Genomic DNA, 23391 nt, shown 5'->3' with positions numbered 1-23391 from the left:
TTGTTCCTGTAGTAAACCTGATTAACTTTCCACTACTTCTACTCAACTTTAAAACTACCTCCTACTTCTTGCTGACTCTATCCTCCACTTGGCTTTCTTCTTCTACTCCCACTTGTCTTCCTAATACTTCTTTGCTTGTTGACTGTCTTACTTGCTCTCTTTTCCATAACTAATCCCTTCTAACTTCCTTCATTCTTAGCTCTCTTTTCTCTTACCTCCTATCCTGTATCTTTATCATACAAAGTATTTTTTATCTTTGTATAATGTTTTTTGGACTGTAACTGTGTGTGGTAGTAATTAATTCATTTAGTATCTTTATCATACAAAGTATTTTTTATCTTTGTATAAGGTTTTTTGGACTGCAACTGTGTGTGGTAGTAATTAATTCATTTAGTAATAATATTAAATTGTAGAGTTGTTAGTTTTTGTCTTTTACTAACTTTCTTACAAACACTATGATGTTTTTCTTTATGTATTCTCTGTGGAGCTTTTCTCCCTGGGCCTCTACTGAAAATGGAAATATCTCCAGCTAGACTAGCCCGGTCAACAAATGTAAAATAAAAAAATAAAATAAATAAAATAAAATACTGGCAGTGCAGGAAAGACTGCAGTATTTGTCATAGGGTTATTTAATGATGATTACACATAATGTGTATCTGTGGTGCTTTGTGAGCTGTTAACACTGTCTGCTGGCAAAGGTGGAGTGAAATGACTGAAGACACTTTCTAATTTTATTAGAAGCTTTCTTACATGCTGTCATGCAATTATTTCACTGTTTTTAGTATTATTTCTTAAGTCATTCCTTCTGCTTTACTTTACAGTGTAATATTTGTGTTTCTCCTTTTCTTCTATTTTTCTTTGTATCTTCCTGGACTAAACCAAAAAAAGGTCCACCTGGATCAGTATTCTACCCAGTAAACAAATCAAATATAAAATAAATTAAAAATAAAATAAGAAAATAAATAAAAGAGTTATTTAGACTTAGACTACAGTGGTCTGTAGTATGGACACGTCCTTACTGATGTGGACACTTTGATAGGTTAACTGGAGTTCATTGACCCTGGTGTACATTATGGGCACTTCCTTACTGATGTAGACACTTTGATAGGTTAGCAGGAGCTCACTGGGAGTGGTGTACACTATGAACACTTTCTGTTTTGTGTGTGGGATCTTTCCTTTAGCTCTGAATAAACACTGTTTACTGCCGCCTACACATACACTCTGTGTCTTGATGTGTAGTGGATGGGCTCATTTCATGCTTTTACATTGTATTGTGGGGGATTTATTGTGTGAGCTCCTCAGCTACCATACGTATTGAGATTTTCTAGTTTGTCTGCATGTTGTCTCCTCTGACATGTATTTGACTGATTTGGTTAATCTGCTATGCATGTAAGTGTTTTTTCTTTTATCTAGTGATAGGGAAACTCAAAATGCAGGACACAGCACTCCTGCACCCAGCAGCCCTAATTCTAAACTAACATTAACCCTAGACAATGCTATAGCCCTAAACCAAATTTAAACCCATTACTTACCCTTAAACCTAACCCTAACTTCTAACTCTAAATCTATCTCTGACCTTATGCCTGTTTCTCAGTCCAATGACTTCTGTCAACTTTCCAGAAAGGCATTTAAACAACTAGCATTTGTATTCATTGTGGGTATCTAATAGGTTCATAGATTTATAGGTAAGTACTAGACTAGTTCTTAAGCCTAACCAATTTGAATGAATCTATCCTTTTTGGTGTTACACTCTCCTTACCCATCCGTATTCATGGGCTACACATTTAGGAGCTGCATCTGTCCATTAGTAGTACATGGGGCAGTCCTGGGGTAAATCTTTGTTTCCCTTACATATATCAAAGTTGTCTCTGAATATGGACAGGGATGAACTTTGCTGTATGTGGTTGGGAAGTCTGCTCCACAGCAGTGGTATCTTCTGCAAGATATACCTATCAATCCAAACTATTCTGTTGATGCTGCATAAAATGTTTAGATCCCTAGGTTGAGTATTATGATGCCATTTGACTTGCTGATGTGCAGTAAATACATCAGTATTGCATAGAAGGTTGCCTTATATATCAGACACAGGTCATCTCTTAAAGGTCTGTAGGATACCGAATATAGTGAAAGGGATTTCAGTTGGTTCAGAGAAGCCATATTGTTTAAGCTTTGTACCATTTTAGTAAGATAACTCTATGGGTGTTCCAGTTATGGCATTTTTCTGGACAGATACACGCCAAAGGAGGCATTATACTCAATAATTATCCTAACAAGGGTTGAGTATAGGGGAACAACTACATCCCTACATCTAGACACAATCCCTTTTTATATAAGTTTTGGAATAGAGAAAGACTTTCTTATGGCAATTGTCACATGTTGGTTGAAAGTTAGGTCACCATCCACATAAGTTCGAAATCCTGAACAACTAATCAAATTAGTTTGCACCAAATGATCTTGTTAAAGTTACATTTGGTGAAATTCATCACTCAGATGTTGGCTCCTGATAAAAGTCAAGTTACATACATTCATAGATTCATACATTCATAGATTAGTACTAGGCTAACTGCCCTTACGAGCCATTTTAAGCCTAGACAATTATCCCCTGTGAGATTCAAACCCTGTACCTTGATAATTATATATCTGTATTAACAATTGTAAGTCACTAGTACTTTGGATAGTTAATTATCTTGCATTTTATTTTCTAGGGAGCTTTCACTCAGATTAAATGCAACACGGACATTTTTGTTGGTGGTGTTCCAGACTATGACAATGTAAAGAAAAAGTCGGGAGTTGCTAAACCTTTTAGTGGAAGCATTCAAAAGGTATGCCTCATTTCTTTTGTATGTTTTAAAATGCTATTTGTGGATGATTTTTTTTATTGCTTCTGCATCTTACCACAGTTGCAAACAAGTGACTCTGTTAAAATTCATATTTCCATTGATTAGTACTCCTGAGAATAAGATTTGATGTTCTTTATAGTAACAAAATGCAGCCTAACAGAGCAGTACTTAGGTCTTATGTGTATGAGTGCTGTAATTTACAAAAAATGTTTTGGTACTTAGTGCCCAGTGCTGCTGAAATGGGTGTTTCTAACTTTCATGAAAATGTGTTTGTGTATTAATGTGTCCTTCTCTCATATACTTTCTGAAGCAAGGTGGAATTTTTGCAGTAATGTACTCTTTCTGTGCTGTCTCAGTTTAATTGTAGAGCAAATATTTTTGAAGTGGACAGCTCTGTGAAGGATAACATTGCAGATGAGTTATGCAACAAAATCCAAACCAGTGTTCTTTTATCAAATAAGCAAACCATATCAGTAGAATTTCTAACTATACTAATCTGCTATAAGTGTTTCAGGTATGACTGAAATTCCCTTTCTTGTTTGTTAATGTATGATCATTTTCTTTTCATAAACAGTGCTGATTTCTATATGGATCCCTATTGAAATGTTGACACTCATAATGCTGAGCGCTGGCAGACTGAAACAAAAGAGACCAAAACTGCCAGAGAAGTGCAACTCTTGAATTTTGCACTTCCTTTTAACTTGTTTCGGTGGGGTGCCAAGCACCCCCTGCAACCCCCATTTTATATATATATATATATATATATATATATATATATATATATATATATATATATGTGTGTATGTGTGTGTGTGTGTATATATATATATATATATATATATATATATATATAAGAACACACTCCGCATATTTACCACATTGAGGTTAAAAGATGTAATTTAATGTTCTTAATTCTGTGCGAAGGAAAGAATTGCCACTCCCTCTGGAGGAATTAGGAACATTAAATTACGTCTTTTAACCTCATTGTGGTGGATACACAGAGTTTGTTCTCTTTTGTTGGGACTGGATAACTACTGAGTTTTCTTCAGCAGCCTATCGGCCTGTCTTTTGGACATATGTGTGTGTATATATATATATATATATATATATATATATATATATATATATATATATATATATATATATATATACACACACACACATACAGTAAACTCTGAGTTAACAGCACCCATGAGGATTGGTAGATGCCAGATAACTGTAGTTTCTGGTTGCTTGAGAGTTACTATTAAAATAGCCTAACTAATACTGTACCCTGTACTATTTGGTTTGTTTGACTTGTTCTTAGGTTGGGGAGAGAGAGAATTTATTCCTTTCTCCCTTTTTGAAACTGTAAAATTCTAAAAACATAAGGTATGTTTCTGCGGGGGGAAACAGAAAGTGCAACACGTGAAAATTGTACTGTATTTTTATTTATTTGTTTATTTATTTGCAGGTTGCTTGAGAGTTCTGGCTAACTGAGAGTTTACTGTAATATATATATATATATATATATATATATATATATATATATATATATATGAGATCACTACATAATCTCGAAATGTTGGAATATCGAATTCCAAAATCTCGAGACTATTTAGCCGAAACCCCTAAATACCGAAAAAAACAGAAGTGCGAAATTCAAAATCCCGATGTTTGGAGATATTGAAGTAGTGCTTCTGGTGTTGTGGTTTGTTGATGGATAGGTGGAAGTTCAGGTAAGTATCTATGTGTAAGTGTGTTGGTTAGGGTCTTTAGTGTGTGTCAGTGTGTGTTGTGACTGTGATGTGTGTGTGTGTGTGTGTGTGAAGGACTGTAAAATGTATGGGTGTGTTTCACTTGTGTGTCTGTGCGATCTCAGAGTTATTATATTTAATAGGGGAGATGTGGGGGCATGCAGCCCCCCACATGGGGGGTGCAGGGGGGCTTTCTCCCCTGCCTATCTGTAGTGTAGGATGATATGTTTTTCTGTGGGGGGAAATTCTGTGTATGTGTATGTGTGTGCTGTATGTGTGTTGTACGGACAGGATTTTGAATTTCACGCTTCTGGTCTTTTGGCATTTAGTGGTTTCGGCTATATAGTCTCGAGATTTTGAAATTTGATATTTCAAGATTTTGAGATTATGTAGTGAATTCATATACATATATATATATATATATATATATATATATATATATATATATCTCCCAGCTCCAAGAGCAACATACCTGAGAAATGACCATCTCAGACTTGGTATATACAAGTCTGTGTTTTTGGACATTCAGTCCTCTGGATGCTTTCACGGGACCACACTTTCTATAGGAAGCCAGTACATGCAATCCCTTTTTCTTATCAAAATGCTGTTTATAAAAACACTTATGAGTAAGGTTTTTACCAATGAAACCTCCAGTGCACTGTTTAACCTGCACATGAAAGTTCTTGGAGACATTTATTCCTGGTCTACTATTTAAATTGACAGTTATTACCCAAAGCTAATACTTGTCTGTAGATTAAGTTAATTGCTGTTTTGCATGTTTTAACTGCCTTTTATTTTTGGTTATGAGAATTATACAATTATTTGCCACATACTGGCAGTTGTGGACATGAAGTAGTTTTCTGCCTAAGCAAATGGTGTATAATAAGCTCTACTGCACAGTCAACATAATGTCATTACTGAGGAAAACTGAGCTTTGCTGTGTAATTATTCTTTCTGTTTTGCATCTTTAAGCAAAATATTGTATTGTTCCTTTGGTGTGTCAGCTGCTGGACTGTCACAAATGTAGTAAACACACACATCGTCTGTCATTACACTCCACTGAAAGATATTTAAATCATAAAAATCCAATCATATGATGAGTTAAAACCAATCACATATGTTCAGTGACATTAAATGTATATCATGGGCCAGATTCCATAAAGTTCTCAGAATCTAGTGCATTACATCAATATCAGCAGCAAAACTGCAGATAATAATGTAATATGTAAATCTGCCACAGTAAACTACAAATATCTCAGCGTTCAATGAAGTATCTCAGTAGTAATGGCGCCCTGTGCATTTCTGCAAGTAATCTGTAAGTAAGGGACCTAAGCATGATGTACAGTACAACGTTATGAAAAGAATCTTACAATTCAAGCATCTCGGCAGTCTTAACCATATCTGTAACAGAATCTCTCCACCAAGCTTAAGGACAAATATGGAATATCACCCCAAGTCCATCATTACAAAAAGTGTGCTGGCTGTCTCTTACGGATTCCAATAGAATCTGTAAATTTTCTAATAAAAAAATTAATAAAGGCAATGGGCAATCACAGCCATATTACCACAGCTAACATTAGCTAACAATGGGTGTGGAATTTGCGTGGGGATCACAGGTAATGCACACATCCAAAGAAGGTGGAAGATGAGTGAAGAAGAGGGACACACAAGAGGGATGTTAGAGTAGGAAAATCAGAGGAGCACGGGCAATGCTTTTTTTGTTGTTTTTTTTTTTGTTTGTTTTTTTTTTTGTGGTGGGAATAGGTCCAATTTTTATTAAAAAAAAAAAAACAGAAGAAAAGATAGGGAAAGAGAAGGCTATCACAGCAGGTATGCCCATAGAACAAATATCACAACACAAGGCAGACAAAAGTTGGAAAAAAACAGTAAGGGCAGGTAAGTTGCACAAACACCACACAGCACAACACAGGCAATGGAAAGTCATCAAACAGGGTGGGGATGCATACAAACCATGGTGAAATGCAGAAAAAACATATCTGCCTTTGCACTATCATGTTATGACATATTCTAAATTGCATGGCAGTCATACCTGGATGTGTATGATCAAAGGTAGATGGGTGTTGTAGGGTAATATATAAGGAACATAGTACACACTGGATAAATACACACATATCCAAGTAGTCTGTCAACAGTGCAAGTGTATGCCAAGCAACATCACAGATGAGAAATGCAGATCTAAGAATGCTAGAAAACTCCAGAAGAAGTCAGAGCTGAACTTCCAACCATGCATGTGAAAGGCAAACAACCAAGTACAGTGCCAAACAGTCAAACTGCAGTAAAGAAGCAACATGGCTACTAAATATACAAGTAGGTGTACACAATCTAGATAAATGTGTAAAGGAATGCATATATGTGCCATACATATACAATGTCAAAGGCAACATACAGGTGTAGGCGGATATGTATGACTGTCAGTTGCCTAAATGCAATGTACATGAAAACAATGTCAATACACATACACACACCAATGACATGTAAGAATATTTGCAAAGATCTAACACTACAGCTTAAAATAAAAATATCAGGTTGTGCACATGAATTTCAACAATGTAGACTGGTTAACACAGAGGTATAATGAGAACAAGGCTGTATTGCAAGCAGTAGCCCGTGGCTTGTGTGCAGATGTCGTGCATCCTTTAAATGGCCATATATTTAGGACATGTTCACCATGTCAAAATGTATTACATGACAATGGCAAATAATTGCTATAAAAGCAAACACGCCTGCAAAATATATTACATAAATATTAAGATGGAAGTTAGATGGACAACCAATGCCTGCATCAAGAAAGACAACAATAAAGCAGGACAACAAGGTAAGGTTACACCTTGCAAATGCATGTGTACAGTGCACAGGGTGCTGTTGAAGCCAACTCAAAATACATGTAAGCAAATTTCAAATGTAGTCATGAGCAGACTTTATTATTGATGCCCACAAAAATGGGCATTTATAAATTAAACATAGACAGTAATATGCAATCATATAACATTAACAGGCATAGGTAAGTAAGCTAAGAATTTCAATCACGTACATTTATCCTGTCATGTCAATACTGAATAAACAATGGCAGGTGTATGTCATGCACCCTGCTCATTACCGAGCACAGGACACTCCTGTAAGCATCATTACAGCACATCAATGATAAGTCAGTGAATGTTCACATGTCAGACATGCAATGGTGTGTCAGTATGGATTGGACTATGTGCAAAGACGTGTAGAGTTCCCAGTTAATATGTACAAATATTGCCAGAAACGGAACTTTTGTGAATAGGGAATGGGTGTGGAAATGTAACATACAATAAACACAGCATAATTTACTGTTACTGAATAAATTATCCTTACAATGGTATATACATTAATGTTAATTTGGTGTTCCAGGCAGGCAAAAAGGAGGGCTGTCCATAGGTATGACATACCTGTATATGACCCCATGTGGCATCAGCATTACCAAGACATGGCACACAACAACACATCATGCCAGTGGGGCAGCATGACAACTGCCATTCAAAACACATGATAAATGGTATGTCTTTCTGTTACACATTCATGATATGGCAGTACACAAATCATAAACATAACATAGTAGTAGTGCATGACTGTGGGCCACATCAGTTGTCTGTCAGTTTCCTTCAGTAAAGCACATATTAACAGGGCAATTGTTGCAGCACTAGCTGCATGTTAACTGCCACAATACATGGACAGCTGAATGTGTGAGGAAAGTATAATGTGTTAATGTGAGCCTTGCATACACTGAAAAATAATTCAATGTCACACAAAGATATCTGCATGGCATATTTGCACATGTAACACATAAGCATAGCAGCTACATGGTATGCATGCACAAGAGTGCAAAAACATACCATGAATTGTACAGCAATAAGCATGTTGGTAGCATAAAACAATTGGAGCATACAGACAATGCTTATGGACCTGAGGGACCTGTCTGATTGGGATGACCCTCACAAATGCTCTCCCAGTCTATCTCAATGAACAAGTCATACATAGCCCATGCCATATCCTGGAAAAGGTCCCCATCTTGTCCCTCATCTGTGTTTAAAACATATCAGTTGCAATTGTCGGGATCTCCTCTGATAATCGTCTCTCTGGTGGTTCTGGCATAATCTTCTCTAGGGTGCAGCAAGCATGATGGCTCATGCAGGTGCTGGTCCATCTTCCTTGTCATTGTCATCATCATCATCATCATCAGACTCTGGCAGTGGCCTGGCATGCCCTCATCTTCTGCATCTGATTGGCAATCATCCAAGGGTATCTTGCTTTTATCAATATGAATCACAAAATAGAACAGACATTACATATGCATACCTGATACTATCTGCCTGCATTACATACTCACTGTGACACAATGAACAGGCAGAAAACATTCCCCATGAAATGTTAAAACATGTCATGACCACAGTCCACTGTACTACCATATGCAATCTATGTCATTAGGCAAAACCACAGCATTGAAAAGCAAATGTCTATCATGCTGCACATTCCCAAGGAGATCACAGCTGACCTTACAATGACACTGATATGCACATCTGTAATCTATCATGCATTAACATCCCATCCACTTGTGAGTTCTGCAAATATGGGACTGAAAATGCAGTAACACACAACAAAGTTCTTATTCAAAACACAGTTCAGTTTGAATGGTGCAAACATTATCAAGTAGCTCAATTATAATCAACCTAATTGCTGCTAGTGAATGGCGCTTAATGCATACAATACCTTCATTATGTTACTTTATCTATACGTATGGGCATGCCCAATAACAGAACATGTCAGGGAGAATGTATCTATCACCAGTGTGAGCAGTTCAGTCAAGGTCATGCAATGGTATACATAACACAATCTACCAGTGGAAATCATGACATCACATGAACATTTTCTAATTGGCTAGTATGAAGCAAGGCAAGCATACATAAACCAAGTACATGTAACATATCCTGACATTTGAAGTGAATCATGACCGACACTGCCTCATGCAACATTATCATACCTGAAATTTGACAAAATAAAAGCTTGCAAATGTCAAGTTAACATTATTATTGGGACCTTCGCTGTTTAACAATGTTGTCTGCCTCCGTAAAGTTGAGTGTCTGACAGCATGTCATTATTTCCATTCTTCTTCACTTGCATGAGTTCCTTGAGTAGTTATGAGTGCATGTGAATGTAAATTGTAGTCTCTGCATGTAATGAGTCATATGAACAGCCACCAAGTGACATTTTTAAAATGAAGACAAAGTGAGATGACAATATTGTGGAAACTAAATAAGCCATATGACAAACATTTGAGCCTGACAACATGGTCATTGGCTGACACCACATCAATATAATGAATACAACAGTAACAAATAGTTATAATGTTCAATCCTCACAGTCTGTGACACATAAGAATCTAGTATATGTTGTACAAACAGTATTGTATGTATGATCTACCTACAATTAGTAGCAATCATCCATCCATCCATCCATCCATCCATCCATCCATCCATCCATCCATCCATCCCTTTTTACCATTTTTGTACATGGGGTTAGGGTGTCACTTCAAAAGTGACAATCATTTACAACCAAGGTTTACACTGTCAGGTGGTTAGCCCTGCTACAGTAGCTCATCCACAACACACATTTGCACCCACACCCACACCTATGGCCAATTTAGAATGTCCAGTCCACTCATTGCATGTCTTTGGAATGTGGAAGGAAAATGTTGCACTAAGAGGAAACCCATGTGAAAACATGGAGGACATGCAGACTGTACACAGAAGGCACCCCAACCAAGAATAGAATTCAGAAACCTCTTGCTGTGAGGCACCAACACTATCCACTGTGCCACTGTGCCACCCCTCAATTAGTAACAATCAGTAGTCCACAAAATGCAAACATCCTGATGATGCTTGCTGATTATGAAATCCTTCAAAGAAATTCCTGTCTGCATAAGTATCCACAAACACAAGTATGTTGTAAAAAAATCACTCAGGGTGTTGTAGGCAGATGCAATACCACTGTTGGATTGAAGGGCATGCCACACAGTTTGCAAATAAAAGTGTGAACACTGACACAGCAGACACGCATTCAGTCTGTGAATATGCAAGCTATGCAGAACAGATCATTAACTGGGAAACACATCCACACATACAAGGTGGCTAGCACATGCATTAAACAGCAGTCAAAGCACTAGAGACTTGCACGTAAAACATCCACCTCACGATATGTGTGACAGATATACAAACCAAACTGTCATTTAGGTTGGGGCCTAAATTTCAATTATCTTCAGAAAACATGGCTTGATGCTAAATGATATTTCAGCATATCTGTATTTCAGTCAGACCTTTAAGCACATTTATAGTGTGATTATTGCACTTACCTTACTAATGCATGCTGGGCATTCAGGCATTATAAGCAATATACACAGTAATGTAAACAATACGGGAATGTAACAAGGCTCAGATGTATTTTATTTAACAAAACAGAAAAATTAAGCAACATACCTCCCTCCTTCCAGTGCTCCTCAAGCCTGTGCTTCTGCTCAATGCACAGGGCATGATTTTAGGTCCTGTCCTCATCATCTGAAAAAAGAGAAAAGCAACTATGAATGATGTATCCTCAAACACCAGGGATATAAATTCCTCAGATCAGGTTCTAAAAAATCTACTTCTGAAGAACATTAGATAATCACCATACACATTTTGCAATGTTACACACATAAGCTTTTTCATCTTTTAACACAGATTGGAGGACATAAGATTCAAGTCTGCAGCTCTAACATACATCCAAACTCTAACCTTGACACCTACCTGCCTGGCTACTCCATCTTGTTTGAGAGTTTGTGTTGTGAATGCAGTAAAAAGGCTTGAGGGTTATGACATTACCTGGATGGGGGATGGGCTGTTAATATGAATCATGGTTTGGGCTTTCAAAAAATGAACACATGCTGGGTATGCAGGTAAATAATAAGCACGAATGAATTCATGTCAGCACTGTGGGCACAACCAGTAAGAGTAATGAAAAATCTTCATGCCTCATTTGTCATGGGACAATGACAGAGTGACATATATCACATAGCTTTTGTTAACAGAGACTGATGGTGTACATTAGGTACACAGTAAGGTATGTGGGAGGACTACATTTAAAGATACTCTTTGGCAAAGTGCACATCACAAATTAAATGCATACATCACTGTATCTCCCTGTTCTTCATCTCATCTGTAAGTCTGACTGTCTTACTCCATCCAAAGATAAGGATGAGATGTTTTTGAAGTGACTTTAATAATGAATGGCAAAACAACACTTGATATCACTTTTGAAAATAATATCATATTGCACAAAACTTTGCCAGACATATAACAGTCTTTTGCAAGCTTTACACATAACCCTGCAGTTAAAGAGAGGCTATTAACAGAACATTATGGATTACAAATATATTTGTAGGAATTTGATGACTAACCAAGTTATTCATAACCATGCCAATATAAACATTAATGTCAGTAAACAGTTATGTAGAGAAGTTTATTCCACTACGTGTGAAATAAACCAAGATAACAATATAATGATATGTTTCCGCTATGTGGATTTGAACCCACAGCATGCCAAAATATAGGCATGTTGGTTAGTTTCCTTACAAGCTGAAATACTAGGCAGCACATGTTTCTTTTTAACAAAGAAGTACTTGCATGTGTTTATCTATATTCATGTGGTAACAGATGAATATGGAAACTTCCAACACTTATTGGCCGTTGAAATCTAAAAATCATTGTTTTATGCACAACTGTCACACCTGTTCAATTCTTCTTAAATTAGACCAAACCTTAACTCATAAGTAACACACCTTTTACTTTCTTTTCTTTCTTTACTAAAAATATTCTTCCTGATATCTGTAATTCAGTCCCAATCCCTGACAATCCATACCTCTCCAGCTACCCTGCTCTCAACTCCAACTCCAAAGAATCTAAAGAACTTGCCTCCTTCCTACTTCAACTAATGTCTATCCTCCTCTCTGGTGACATGCATCCTAATCCTGGACCCTTAGACAACCATGCTTCTAACCCTAACTTGTCTTCCTCACCCACTCACCATAAATCTCTCCTTTGTGCTACCATTAACACCCAAAGTTTATGCAATAAACTTCCTACCCTTCATGCCTGGCTATCCCTTTACCACCCTGAAATTCTCTATCACCGAAATATGCCTAAAACCCCACATAAAAGATTCCGAAATTACCCCTCCCAACTACAATATCATAAGAAGTGACAGAACTCTAAAGAAAGGTGGTGGAGTAGCCCTACCTTTCTCCTCCTCCATATCAGTGACACCCTTTACCAAGCCTATACCCCACTTTGCAACAGCTGAACTAACCCTCGCCCTCCTAAAAGTTAATAACCATAAAAACATATGTATAGCTGTATATTCCACCAGGAAATAACATTCCCATTCTTGAAGATATCCTCTCTTGGTTCTCATCCAATATAAGCAATGAAACTATATTCCTAGGTGACATAAATATCAAATGGGCTTCTATTCAATCACCTCAGAATATAAACTTATGCAACTATACCCAAATAATTACCTCTCCTACCAGATTTAATAAAGATAACTCCAGTAGTATTCTGGACTGGATATTAGTTTCTCATCCCATCTCCATTTCTGACAATGGCACCTTACCCGACTCCTTCAGTGATCATCTCTCTGCCTTTTCTCATCGCTCACCATCCTCCCTCCATCTTCACTGCAACACATCACAACTCATACCCTAAAAAACTTCAGCCCTCTAGCTTTCTCTGACTCACTAAAACATATGAATTGGAACCCTATAAAAACCCTCCCTCTTGACGATGCTGTTACATACTTCAATACTACATTCAATAACCTACTAGATAGTTTTGCTCCCCCCCGGAACTAATAGAATCAAAACCAAATCCAGCCCTTGGCTAACTAAAGCAACTATTACACTCATGCATCTCCGAGATAAATCTTGGAAGAATTACCTTAAATCTAAAACACCTAACACCCTTACTGAGTATAAGCAACTCTGTAATAAAGTGAAAAAACTAATTGCTTTACACTGAAAGTTCTACTACTCCAAGCTTCAAATCAATCATGGATCCAACCTCCAAAAATTGTGGAACAGTATATCTGCTCTCCTCTCTCCTGGCAAAAAAGACAATCCCTGCCCTAACCCTAACTCTCCAGGTCATATCTTAGCTACCCAATTCAATTATTTCTTTATTGATTCAATAGCCAAGCTCACCACATCATTCTCCAATAACACTTCTACTCTACCCTCACCCCACACCCTCAACTCTAGTCCCACTGACATCAACACTACTCATCTCCTCCCTTTACCATACAACCCATCTCTATACACACCATAAAAAAACTTCTTCTAAAACTAAAACCATGCTCTCATGCCCCAGACAACCTTCCATCTAACTTTCTCAAGCTAGCTGCTGATGGCATAGCCCTTCCCATCACCATACTTATCAACCATTCAATCCAAGAATCCTATGTACCCCTCCTCTGGAAGAAAGCATTCATCATTTCCCTCCACAAAGGAGGCAACAATACTGAACGCTCCAATTTCCAGCCTATAGCCATCCTGTCCCCATCTCAAAAGTCCTTGAAAAATGGATACACTTGCAACTCCTTCTCTACCTCCTAGACAATCAACTTCTTTCTCCAACTCAACATGGATTTAGACCGGAACATAGTACTACCACTGCCCTTCTCTCCTTCCTTGAAATCATCAACCATGCAGGAGACTCTGGGAACATTGTATCTACCCTTCTCCTAGACTTATCAAAGTCCTTCAATACTGTTTCCCACAACCTTCTCTTGACCAAACTCCCATTTCTCAATCTTTCCCCCTCCTCTATTAACTGGTTTTCCAGTTACCTTTCTAATAGACAACGAACCATCAAGTGGAACATTAGTACCTCTTCCTTCCTTCACACTCCAACAGGAGTTCCACAAGGCTCAATACTGGGTCCCTTACTTTGTAACATTTTCATTAATAGTTTTCATCAGTGCATTCCTAATACCAAACTTGTTCAGTACACGGACAATTCCACCATAATTTGTTATGCTCAATCTCTCCCCAAACTCATGCAACTAACACAAGATGCTTTCTCTTGTACCAAGTCTTGGATGCTGAATAATCACCTTGCTCTCAATGCATCCAAAACCAAAATCATGATCTTTACCCTATCTAAAAATACCTCTACTGATAAAAATTCCTTCTCCATAGTCAGTCAGGTTAAGATTCCCATTGAAATAGTCCCCCATACAAAACTTCTAGGTGTTATCATTGATGAACATTTAAAATTTTACATTCATATACAAACTAGTATTAAGAAAACACACCAAAAGTTTGGAATGTTGTATTGTCACAGCCGTTATCTCACTCCCTCATCCAAACATATATTCTCTATTTCCTACCTCATCCCCTCTCACCTTACCAACCTTCAATCCTCCTCCTACCACTGTGATGCACTCCACTCCTTGAACTGGCTGGAACTCTCCCACTATCTCGCTTACATTCAACAGACTACTCTGATCCAGTAACCAGAACCTCCTCGAAGTCTAAAAACCCTTACATGCACCTGGCCAGTTTCTCCTGTCTTTCTCCCTCACTTGTCTATGGAATTCACCCCCCCCACACACACACACACACATTTGAATCACCCAAAACCACAACACCTTCAAGACCATGCTCCATTTCCATCGCTCTTCTCACAGGGAATGCTCATGCTGTCACCCCACCTGACTCCCTCTATATCATTTCTGCTCCCCCATCCTTTTTTTTCTCCTTTCTCAAAACTCAGCCTAGTGACTCCCTTCATTTCATTTCCACTCCCTCTCCCTTTTTCCTTTTTCATAACTCAACCTATTTACCTTTCTCTGTTCTACTTTCCTCCTCTAATTCCCCCTCACCTCATGAAACTTTGAGTGCATAAGTGCCTGCACTCCAAATTATACTTATGTACTCCAAAACACTTATATTTTCATTTCATTCAGTGCTTTGTTACATCTTGCTCAGATGTTATTATTCTATCTTCTATATTACTCTCTGTTTTTATTCTATCTTCTATATTACTGTGTTTTAATAGTTTTTGAAAATTGTATTGTACTTGTTAACTTTGTTGATATTGGCTTTTTAATAATTGTACATGGAGCTTTTCTTCCCAGGCCTCCATTGAAAATGGGCTCATTTTGGCCCAATTGACTTTCCGGGTTAACAAACTGCAAATCAATAAAAACGAAAGAAAAACAGCTATCAACACATAACTGAACACATATGTGCATTCAGTCGAACAGGCATTCCTCTTGGCTTAAACAAATGGGACTGTGGTAAGAATGTTTACTTTATTCGGAGAAATGAAGTAAAGTTCCTGATGCGTTACTATTCAGACATATACAGGTAGAGTAGGAGATAATGCTGAACTATTATGGATAACTATGAAATGCTTAGTCATCAGTGGCCTAGACGTTATAGACATTAGTGATATACAGCTATAGTGGATGCGTGAAATTATGTCATTATATGTTGGAAAATAGATGTACATCTGTAAAGTTCAGAAATAGATATATTATAGGCATTAGTAAATAAATTAACAGCATAGGAATAGAACCCATACTTATATGGCGACCAGTCATCACTTCTTAATTATCCATAGGTTCATAGGTTGGTACGAGGCTATCTGCCCTAGGGCCTATACAAGTCTAGCTATAACAATTCCCAGGATATTTCTTCCCACAATATTTACTTCCCTGGACCCCTGTCTAGCAGGGCGACTAACGTGATCCCCAAGGTGAATTTCCTATCCAGATAAAGTAATTGTCAGAACAGCTACTTAATGGTTATAAAAGGCATGTATCTGATATATTTGGAGCACAGTTATATCTCTAAATTCCCAAGGAATGCTCAGCTATATGTAGGATTGTGACCTTACTGTAAGGATTCAGCGGCTGTCTCTACAAATCAGCAACCCTCTAACAAAGATTCTCTGCATCCCCCTAGTGCAGGTCATTTTAGCACTGGTGAACCTGCATTCCAGTCCAGTAGATCTCAGTATGTCATCAGTGCTTTCTTGCAATCTGCTTCCGAATATCGATCATCATGAAGTTCCCTGGCCTGGCTCTCATCTGATGCTTATTTCAGCACAGATCATCAGCATCTGCATGGTCTCCTTCTCTGTCCATTTGGGTGCCCAAATACTTTGAAGCCTCTTGGAAGTAGCCATTTTGATTCTCCAATGGAAAATATAGTAAAAAATATAAAAATGCTCACTGAGGCCCCACTCGGTTCACATATAGCAATGGTGTGATCTGAAAATGTAGCAAAATCGGTATTTAAAAGTGATGCTTATGTCATGCTATCAGATCACTGGAAGATAATGGACACTTTCTACACATGGTACCGTTTATGCATATACCTTCCCGATATACTGAGCTATGGGCTCATGCATCAAATTTCAAGAATTTATGTGGATGTTGGCAAATGGGATTCTAAATGTGGAATTTTAATGCACCTCATTAATTATGTATGTTACAAATGGTAGTTAAAGATGGATGTTCATTGGGTGCACTTACTTTCATTCATACCCTGAGGCATAGGTAGCTGATAAGGTAAATTGGCACCTACTAGCATTTCTATTTGGGACTATTACCTCTGTTAACATTATTCATTCTCAAATGCACCTGTTTCAATTTATTTTTATTGAAAATGTGTACTTTAAGACAAATGGAATGCTATTTGAGTTACCTTTATGCATACAGGTGTGGCCATCTGCATTAAGGACATGCATTAATTTCCCATATACAGTTGTTTAGACAGATTTACATAGCAAAAGTGAACAGCACAGAAAGACAGATTTACTGATTATCTGTATGTCTTTTGGGTGACTATATACACTCAGTGGTCTACGTACGGAAACCTATGGATTCCAACGTTATCCATATGTACCGTCCTTTTGCTATTATGGACATTTATTTATTCATGGTTCTTAACAAAGTTCTTATAACTATTGGTTCAATATCAAAAGGATACATACTCTCTGAAGCCTGCTTACAGATACTGAGGCTTTCTGTTGATAATCTGTGTAGTATTTTAATGTGAAATGCATACAGACCCCTATGGCATGAAGCTGTTGTCTTTGGACCTCCATTCAAAAGATTTGAAGGGTAAGGAGTTTTAATCCCACAGGCAGTCTCTACAGATATCACAAGTTATGTTGATTTTACAAGTGTTATGTATGCAAACATTGTTGTAACATTTTATGTCACATTACTATATGTCACAGTGAGTGTTTCATAGACTTGCATTACACAGGATTGCATAATGTTTACAGTGACATAAGCTGTCCACATAATAATTTGCATAATTGGGCCCCCCACATGAATATGAACATGTGCATATCACTGTCTTTCAGATAGCAAACAGACCAAGGAATGACAATGTCTCCCCATAGGAAAATGACATCATAATAGATGCTCTGCGACAATATGGACGGAGAATCCTTGGGCATGCACGGAATACATTATGGAATAATGAAGTGTGGTTTGAGATCACCAACATGATTAATGTGGTTGGAAGTCACAATAAATCCCATGAGACCTGTTACCAAAGCTGCTCTGATATGATTCTCCATACAACCAACAGTTTACAACAGTATGAGAGACTGACGGATGCCACTGATTGTGGCCCACCATTGACCCTCCTGATGAGATCACAATATTTCTTGCATCCCTGTATATGGCAAGTGGGGAGCAACACATGCCCAGGGTGGGATAGAAGTAGGAATTGCAGACAGAACATGTATGTCTTACTTTAGATGACATGGATAACTGCTGACTAATTCATTATGTATTGCTCTTGCATGCATATTCATGTATTGTCATGTCAGATTTACAGCAACAAAACTGAATCTTGCACACAGATCTACATGGGTGATGATGATGAATGTAAGTTGTTATGCTATGTACTCATACAACTGTAGTGCAGGCAGAACAGTGCAACCAACATGTATAATGCTGTTTGCATTAATATCCACAGGTCCATCTACTTCTGTACGATACCAGGGAATAGCAGGTAGTGGCTCTATACAGTGTTACTCTAACCATTACCTGTTATTGCCTCAGCCTCACGTCATGGCACTGCTGTTTACTGTCCTATTGATATTTCCCTAACATTGTTTGCTATAGGTACATCCAGTGGGAACCCAAGCCATGAAGGTGCAAGTACAGACAGACCACATATGTTACCACAACAGGTTCATAATTTGCAGCAATGTGGAGCACACGTGATACCTGACATTAATGTCACTGCCTTTCTACACTGGGACATCTGGCCAACAGGTGCAACTGCCATCAAGTGAGCATCTACAGCCCCTGTTACTGTGTCATATAAGTCATACTGTCAGTATTTTGTTGCCTGCATACATGACTGTGTTGTCTTTCTCTTTACCCACTGCAGGATCTGAAGTACAACACACAAACTCACAACAGTGGAAGTCTGTCAGTTGTATGCTATTACCAGTCTTTCATACATGTCATTGCTGTCATTCCTGTTGTTGTCCTCCATTAATACTATGACCTTCTTCCCATTAAAAGGACAGACTGTGTCATCATCAAGTGCACAGACAAATAGTATGTCTGTATAAAACCTACTTCATGTTTTAATGCTGATCTAATGGTTCATGTTGGCAGTGATGTGGTTAATAATGCTGACTTTGCTTCCCTACCATAATTGAAGTTCATCCCTTTCCTATCCCATCATCTTCCCACAAGGACTTGTCAGGTGTGTGTTATGTTTGTCTTCATCAAATGTTATGTATGTTGGATATATAGCCTAATTGTCAACTCCCTGTTTTTTAAACACCTTTATTGAATTCTCACTTGTGACATAGGCAGGCAAATTTCCATTTATACAAATGTAATGAAACTATATTAACATTAACAAACATTATGCTTCACATATATTGCTATATATCATATAACCTAAGCAACATTACATAAATTATTCAGTTCATGCCCCCTTTTTTAAACCAAAAACATCTTTGCTTATGTCATAAATGATGATTTAATAATCATACATTTATATAAATGAAAATGAACCACATGAACATAATCCTAGTTGCAAGCATTTTACATAACAAACCATACTGACACTCTCCCATTTGCAGACATTACACATCACTTATTTGTTTGTGTCTTTTGGCTTTTCCCGGTTAGGGGTCGCCACAGCGGAACTCCGGTCCGCTAATGATTGACAGTAGATTTTTACGTGCTGGCTTGCCGGGCCTAACGCACAACCTTCAATGAAGGAACGCTTATTCACACATGTCACCACACAGAAGACGTTCTAACTGTGAATTGAATGGGCAAATCTACCCAAACATTTTCAGTCAAACCTTACATAGCTCATTTAAGTCCTGCCTTCTTTTAAACCTCATTCCTCCCCTGTATGTATTGTTCCCACAATTCCCATTTTTTCCTAAGTAGTTTGCTTCTACCCTTTTTGAGAGATCTCAATTCAAGTTGCTCTACGTAAACATTTCCAAGAAAAAGTCCTAAATCTTCTAGATTTTGTTGCATATTTGAGAGACATACATATTTCCTCCCATTGTTTCTTTGTGAATTGTTTATCCGATCTCTCTTCCCAATCCTTTCTAACCTCCTGTGATTAATTCTTAAAGTTATCATGCAGTATTCTACATGCTCTACTAATTATTCCTTTTCTAATGGCAGCTTCTGCTCTATACTCTATTAAAGACTCTACCAGTGCTGGTCTTTCATTTAGGACCCCCCTATTTCTTTGTCTTTGCCTGTACTCTGATATCAATCCTTGATAGGGAAGGCAATCTATAACCTGCTGTCCAAATAAATTCTTGGCCTCTTCCCATTGTATTACCTTTCCATCTCTAGTTATTTGCTCCCAAAACCTCAGTTCCTTTAATTGTCAACTCCCTGTTATCTAGATTCCATGTCCCATAAACAGACAAGGCCTAATGGTAAGTTGGTATTATCTGTAACGTTGCAGTGATATCTATATATATGTCATATGCCTTTAATGATAACCAGCATGTGATGTAAGCATATTGTCCTGGTCTGTGTCATCTGTCTCTTCTTTTAGCACATCAACCACCTCTATGCTGTATTAGCCCTTCCTGTGATCATGATGTGGGATCTGATGTGTCTCAGTATGGTAGCATGGCCCCTGGCACACAGGATAGTGACATATTGATACAGTCCAGCCAAGATTGTGACAGTCATGTGGATGTAGCTGTAGCCTCAGATGTGCAGGAAAACTTGTCCAGCTATTCTGAAAATGAAAGGACATCATATAGTGGACAGGATGAGGCCTGTGGACCATACTCCCATGCTGAGACTGCTGCTGATGTTGACAGTTTCCCACAACACATTGGTACTGGCTATCACATTAGATGTAGGTGTGCAGTTGGTGTGCATGGCACATGTCAGAGCATGTACTACTCCTACAGGCAAATGAACATTCCCGGCAGTGTCATAGATCTGACATCCTTGCACTTGCCTGTGCCACAGATCGTGTTGCACACCAACTGTATGTGCTGCATGAAGGACAGGAGCTAAGACATGGTGAGGTAGTAGCATCACTGTCTGCTCAGAATGAAATTATGTTATCTGTGACATGGTCAGTAGACTCCCTGGCCTTTACAATACAACAGCTCTGCCATAGTACAAGCAGGGTTCTGAATGCCCTGACTGTTCTTAGATAATTGCCACATGGGAGAGGCAGATCCCACTCAGCAGAACCAGCCTTGTCCATCGGGCATCAGTGTCTATGTTCCAACATGAACACACTTCCATTGCTGGCCCATCTGATGTGGGCCTGGCAGTCACAACCAAACACTCAAGTCAAAGTCATGCTCCTTCACCTCCACCTGCTGGTGTCATCCCATCAGTATCCTCTGTGGAGCAGCCTGGGCCAAGTGTTTCCATACATGGTACGGGCAGACCAAACTGTCGTGTGCGCCATCAGCATGGTTGTCCAAGACTGCATTAGAGTAACACAGACAATTGATCCACTCTGTCCAGTAGTGTCATTCTCATCCCAAGGCGATAATGATTGCTGTGCAAAATACTAACAATGTCATCTGTCTGTGTTCATTGACAAGTTCGATGCCACAGGAGTCCAACAGTTTTAATAAACATAGCTGGCTCCATTTTTGACATTACTTTATCCATACTTTACAGTTATATATTTGGCTTGTAATATTAACAACAGTTTGGCATTATGACCTGCATTGTTTACCTGTTTGCAGCTTTGTATAATTCAGAAACAGGAATGTGTTGCACTGATGTATGTCCCTTATTGTGTACCATACACTGATTCAACAGTCTGAGTCTGTATGCATACCTCTGTCAGTTGTGCTGTGAGATGATGCTCCCTGTTGTGATGGATTTGTATATGTACATAATGTTATATGTTAGGAGCTTTTCTTTCCGGGCCTCCACTGAAAATGGGCTCTTTTAGGCCCAGTGAACTTTCCCCGTAAACAAATGCAATAAATAAATAAAAATAAATAAATTATGGTGCTATGTCTGATTCTCACTGTGTACAACTAGTGGGTAATTGCCATTAGATGCAATCTGTGCTGCTGTGGTGGGGAAACACCTGAACATCAGTGTTTAATCTGTGTACTCATGTGTGGCTTCTCATAAGTCAAAGCTGTGGGTCAGACACTGCCATGTTGCCTATGCCTGCACCTGTGGTCATACCCTATGGTCCTATGCCTGTGTCTTCTACCCCTGTGTCTGCCTGCTCCTCCTCTAACACCTGCAGGTTTTCATGTTCAGACATCTGGGGGTTTTGGGATCGTTCACCCACACCTGCAGCAGGAAGACTGCCATGTCCTGTAGTTAGTGTATTGTGCAACATGGCACACACGGTTATCATCTGTGCTGCTTTCTCAGGTGTATATTGCAATGCACCTCCAAATGTGTACATACATCTCAACCTAGCTTTCAGGACACAGAACACATGCTCAGTGATATTTCTTGTTGCATGCCCTCTGTTGTTGGCCTCCTTTTCGGTGTTTGATAGCTCTCTGTACTGGGTCATTAGCCAAGGCTCAAGTGGATAACTGCAATAACCTGTTGTGGGGAGTATACATACATGTTTTCAGCATGGATATTGTTATGAGTGATATCCTAAGCTTACATCCTAGCTGTGTTTCTGTACGTACCCAGTAGTAGTCCCTCGGGTACTCAGTACACTTTCCCCCCATATGGCAGCATCATGGACACTTCCAGGTTTGGCTGCCATGAGGTTTGTTATGCTGCCAACTGCTGCACACACAAACTGGCAGTTCAGGTGTGGCCAGCCCTTTTCTGTTTATGGATCTGACTGCTTTAGGATGTACTGGTGTCTTGACAGGGATGTCTGTGCAATCTATTGCACCAAGTACATGGGGGAAGTTTGTGATGCTGCAGAACTCGTGCTTTACAGTTCTCCACTCCATAGGGATGGATGGAAAGTGGATGTAATTATCCACATTGCTGCACATTGCTGCCAAGAATTTTGCCAGGATACGACTGGTAGCTGTCTGTGACACTCCCACAGCATCCCCAATGTGTCTCTGGAATGCCTCAGATGCAAGTAAACCCAGGCAGAGACACTCTTTGTTTTCAAGGGGGATGGGGTTTCCTCACAGGGTTCACACAGACATGTGTAGGGTACACATGTTGCAGACAGCCTGCACCAGCTGTCTGTCTAGGTGGCCCCTGTCAATTATTTGTTGGTCTGACAACTA

At 38.6% G+C, this 23391-nt stretch overlaps 1 protein-coding gene across 1 annotated transcript in view; it reads left to right on the top strand.

Annotated features, from left to right (window-relative positions):
• The window catches only part of EGFLAM (EGF like, fibronectin type III and laminin G domains), a 1039379-nt gene that overhangs the window by 586954 nt on the left and 429034 nt on the right, over nt 1-23391 (top strand). The window contains exon 8 of the mRNA XM_044069897.1: nt 2706-2822. Within this exon, the coding sequence (XP_043925832.1) occupies nt 2706-2822 (117 nt within the window). The remainder of the gene's footprint in view (nt 1-2705; nt 2823-23391) is intronic.

This window comes from Protopterus annectens, chromosome 1.part0 (genome assembly GCF_019279795.1).
Source record: "Protopterus annectens isolate FY-2018-M chromosome 1.part0, PAN1.0, whole genome shotgun sequence".
Classification (NCBI taxonomy): Eukaryota; Metazoa; Chordata; order Ceratodontiformes; family Protopteridae; genus Protopterus; species Protopterus annectens.
The sequence above is the reverse complement of the archived record's forward strand: the minus strand, read 5'-3'. Positions and strand labels throughout refer to the sequence as shown.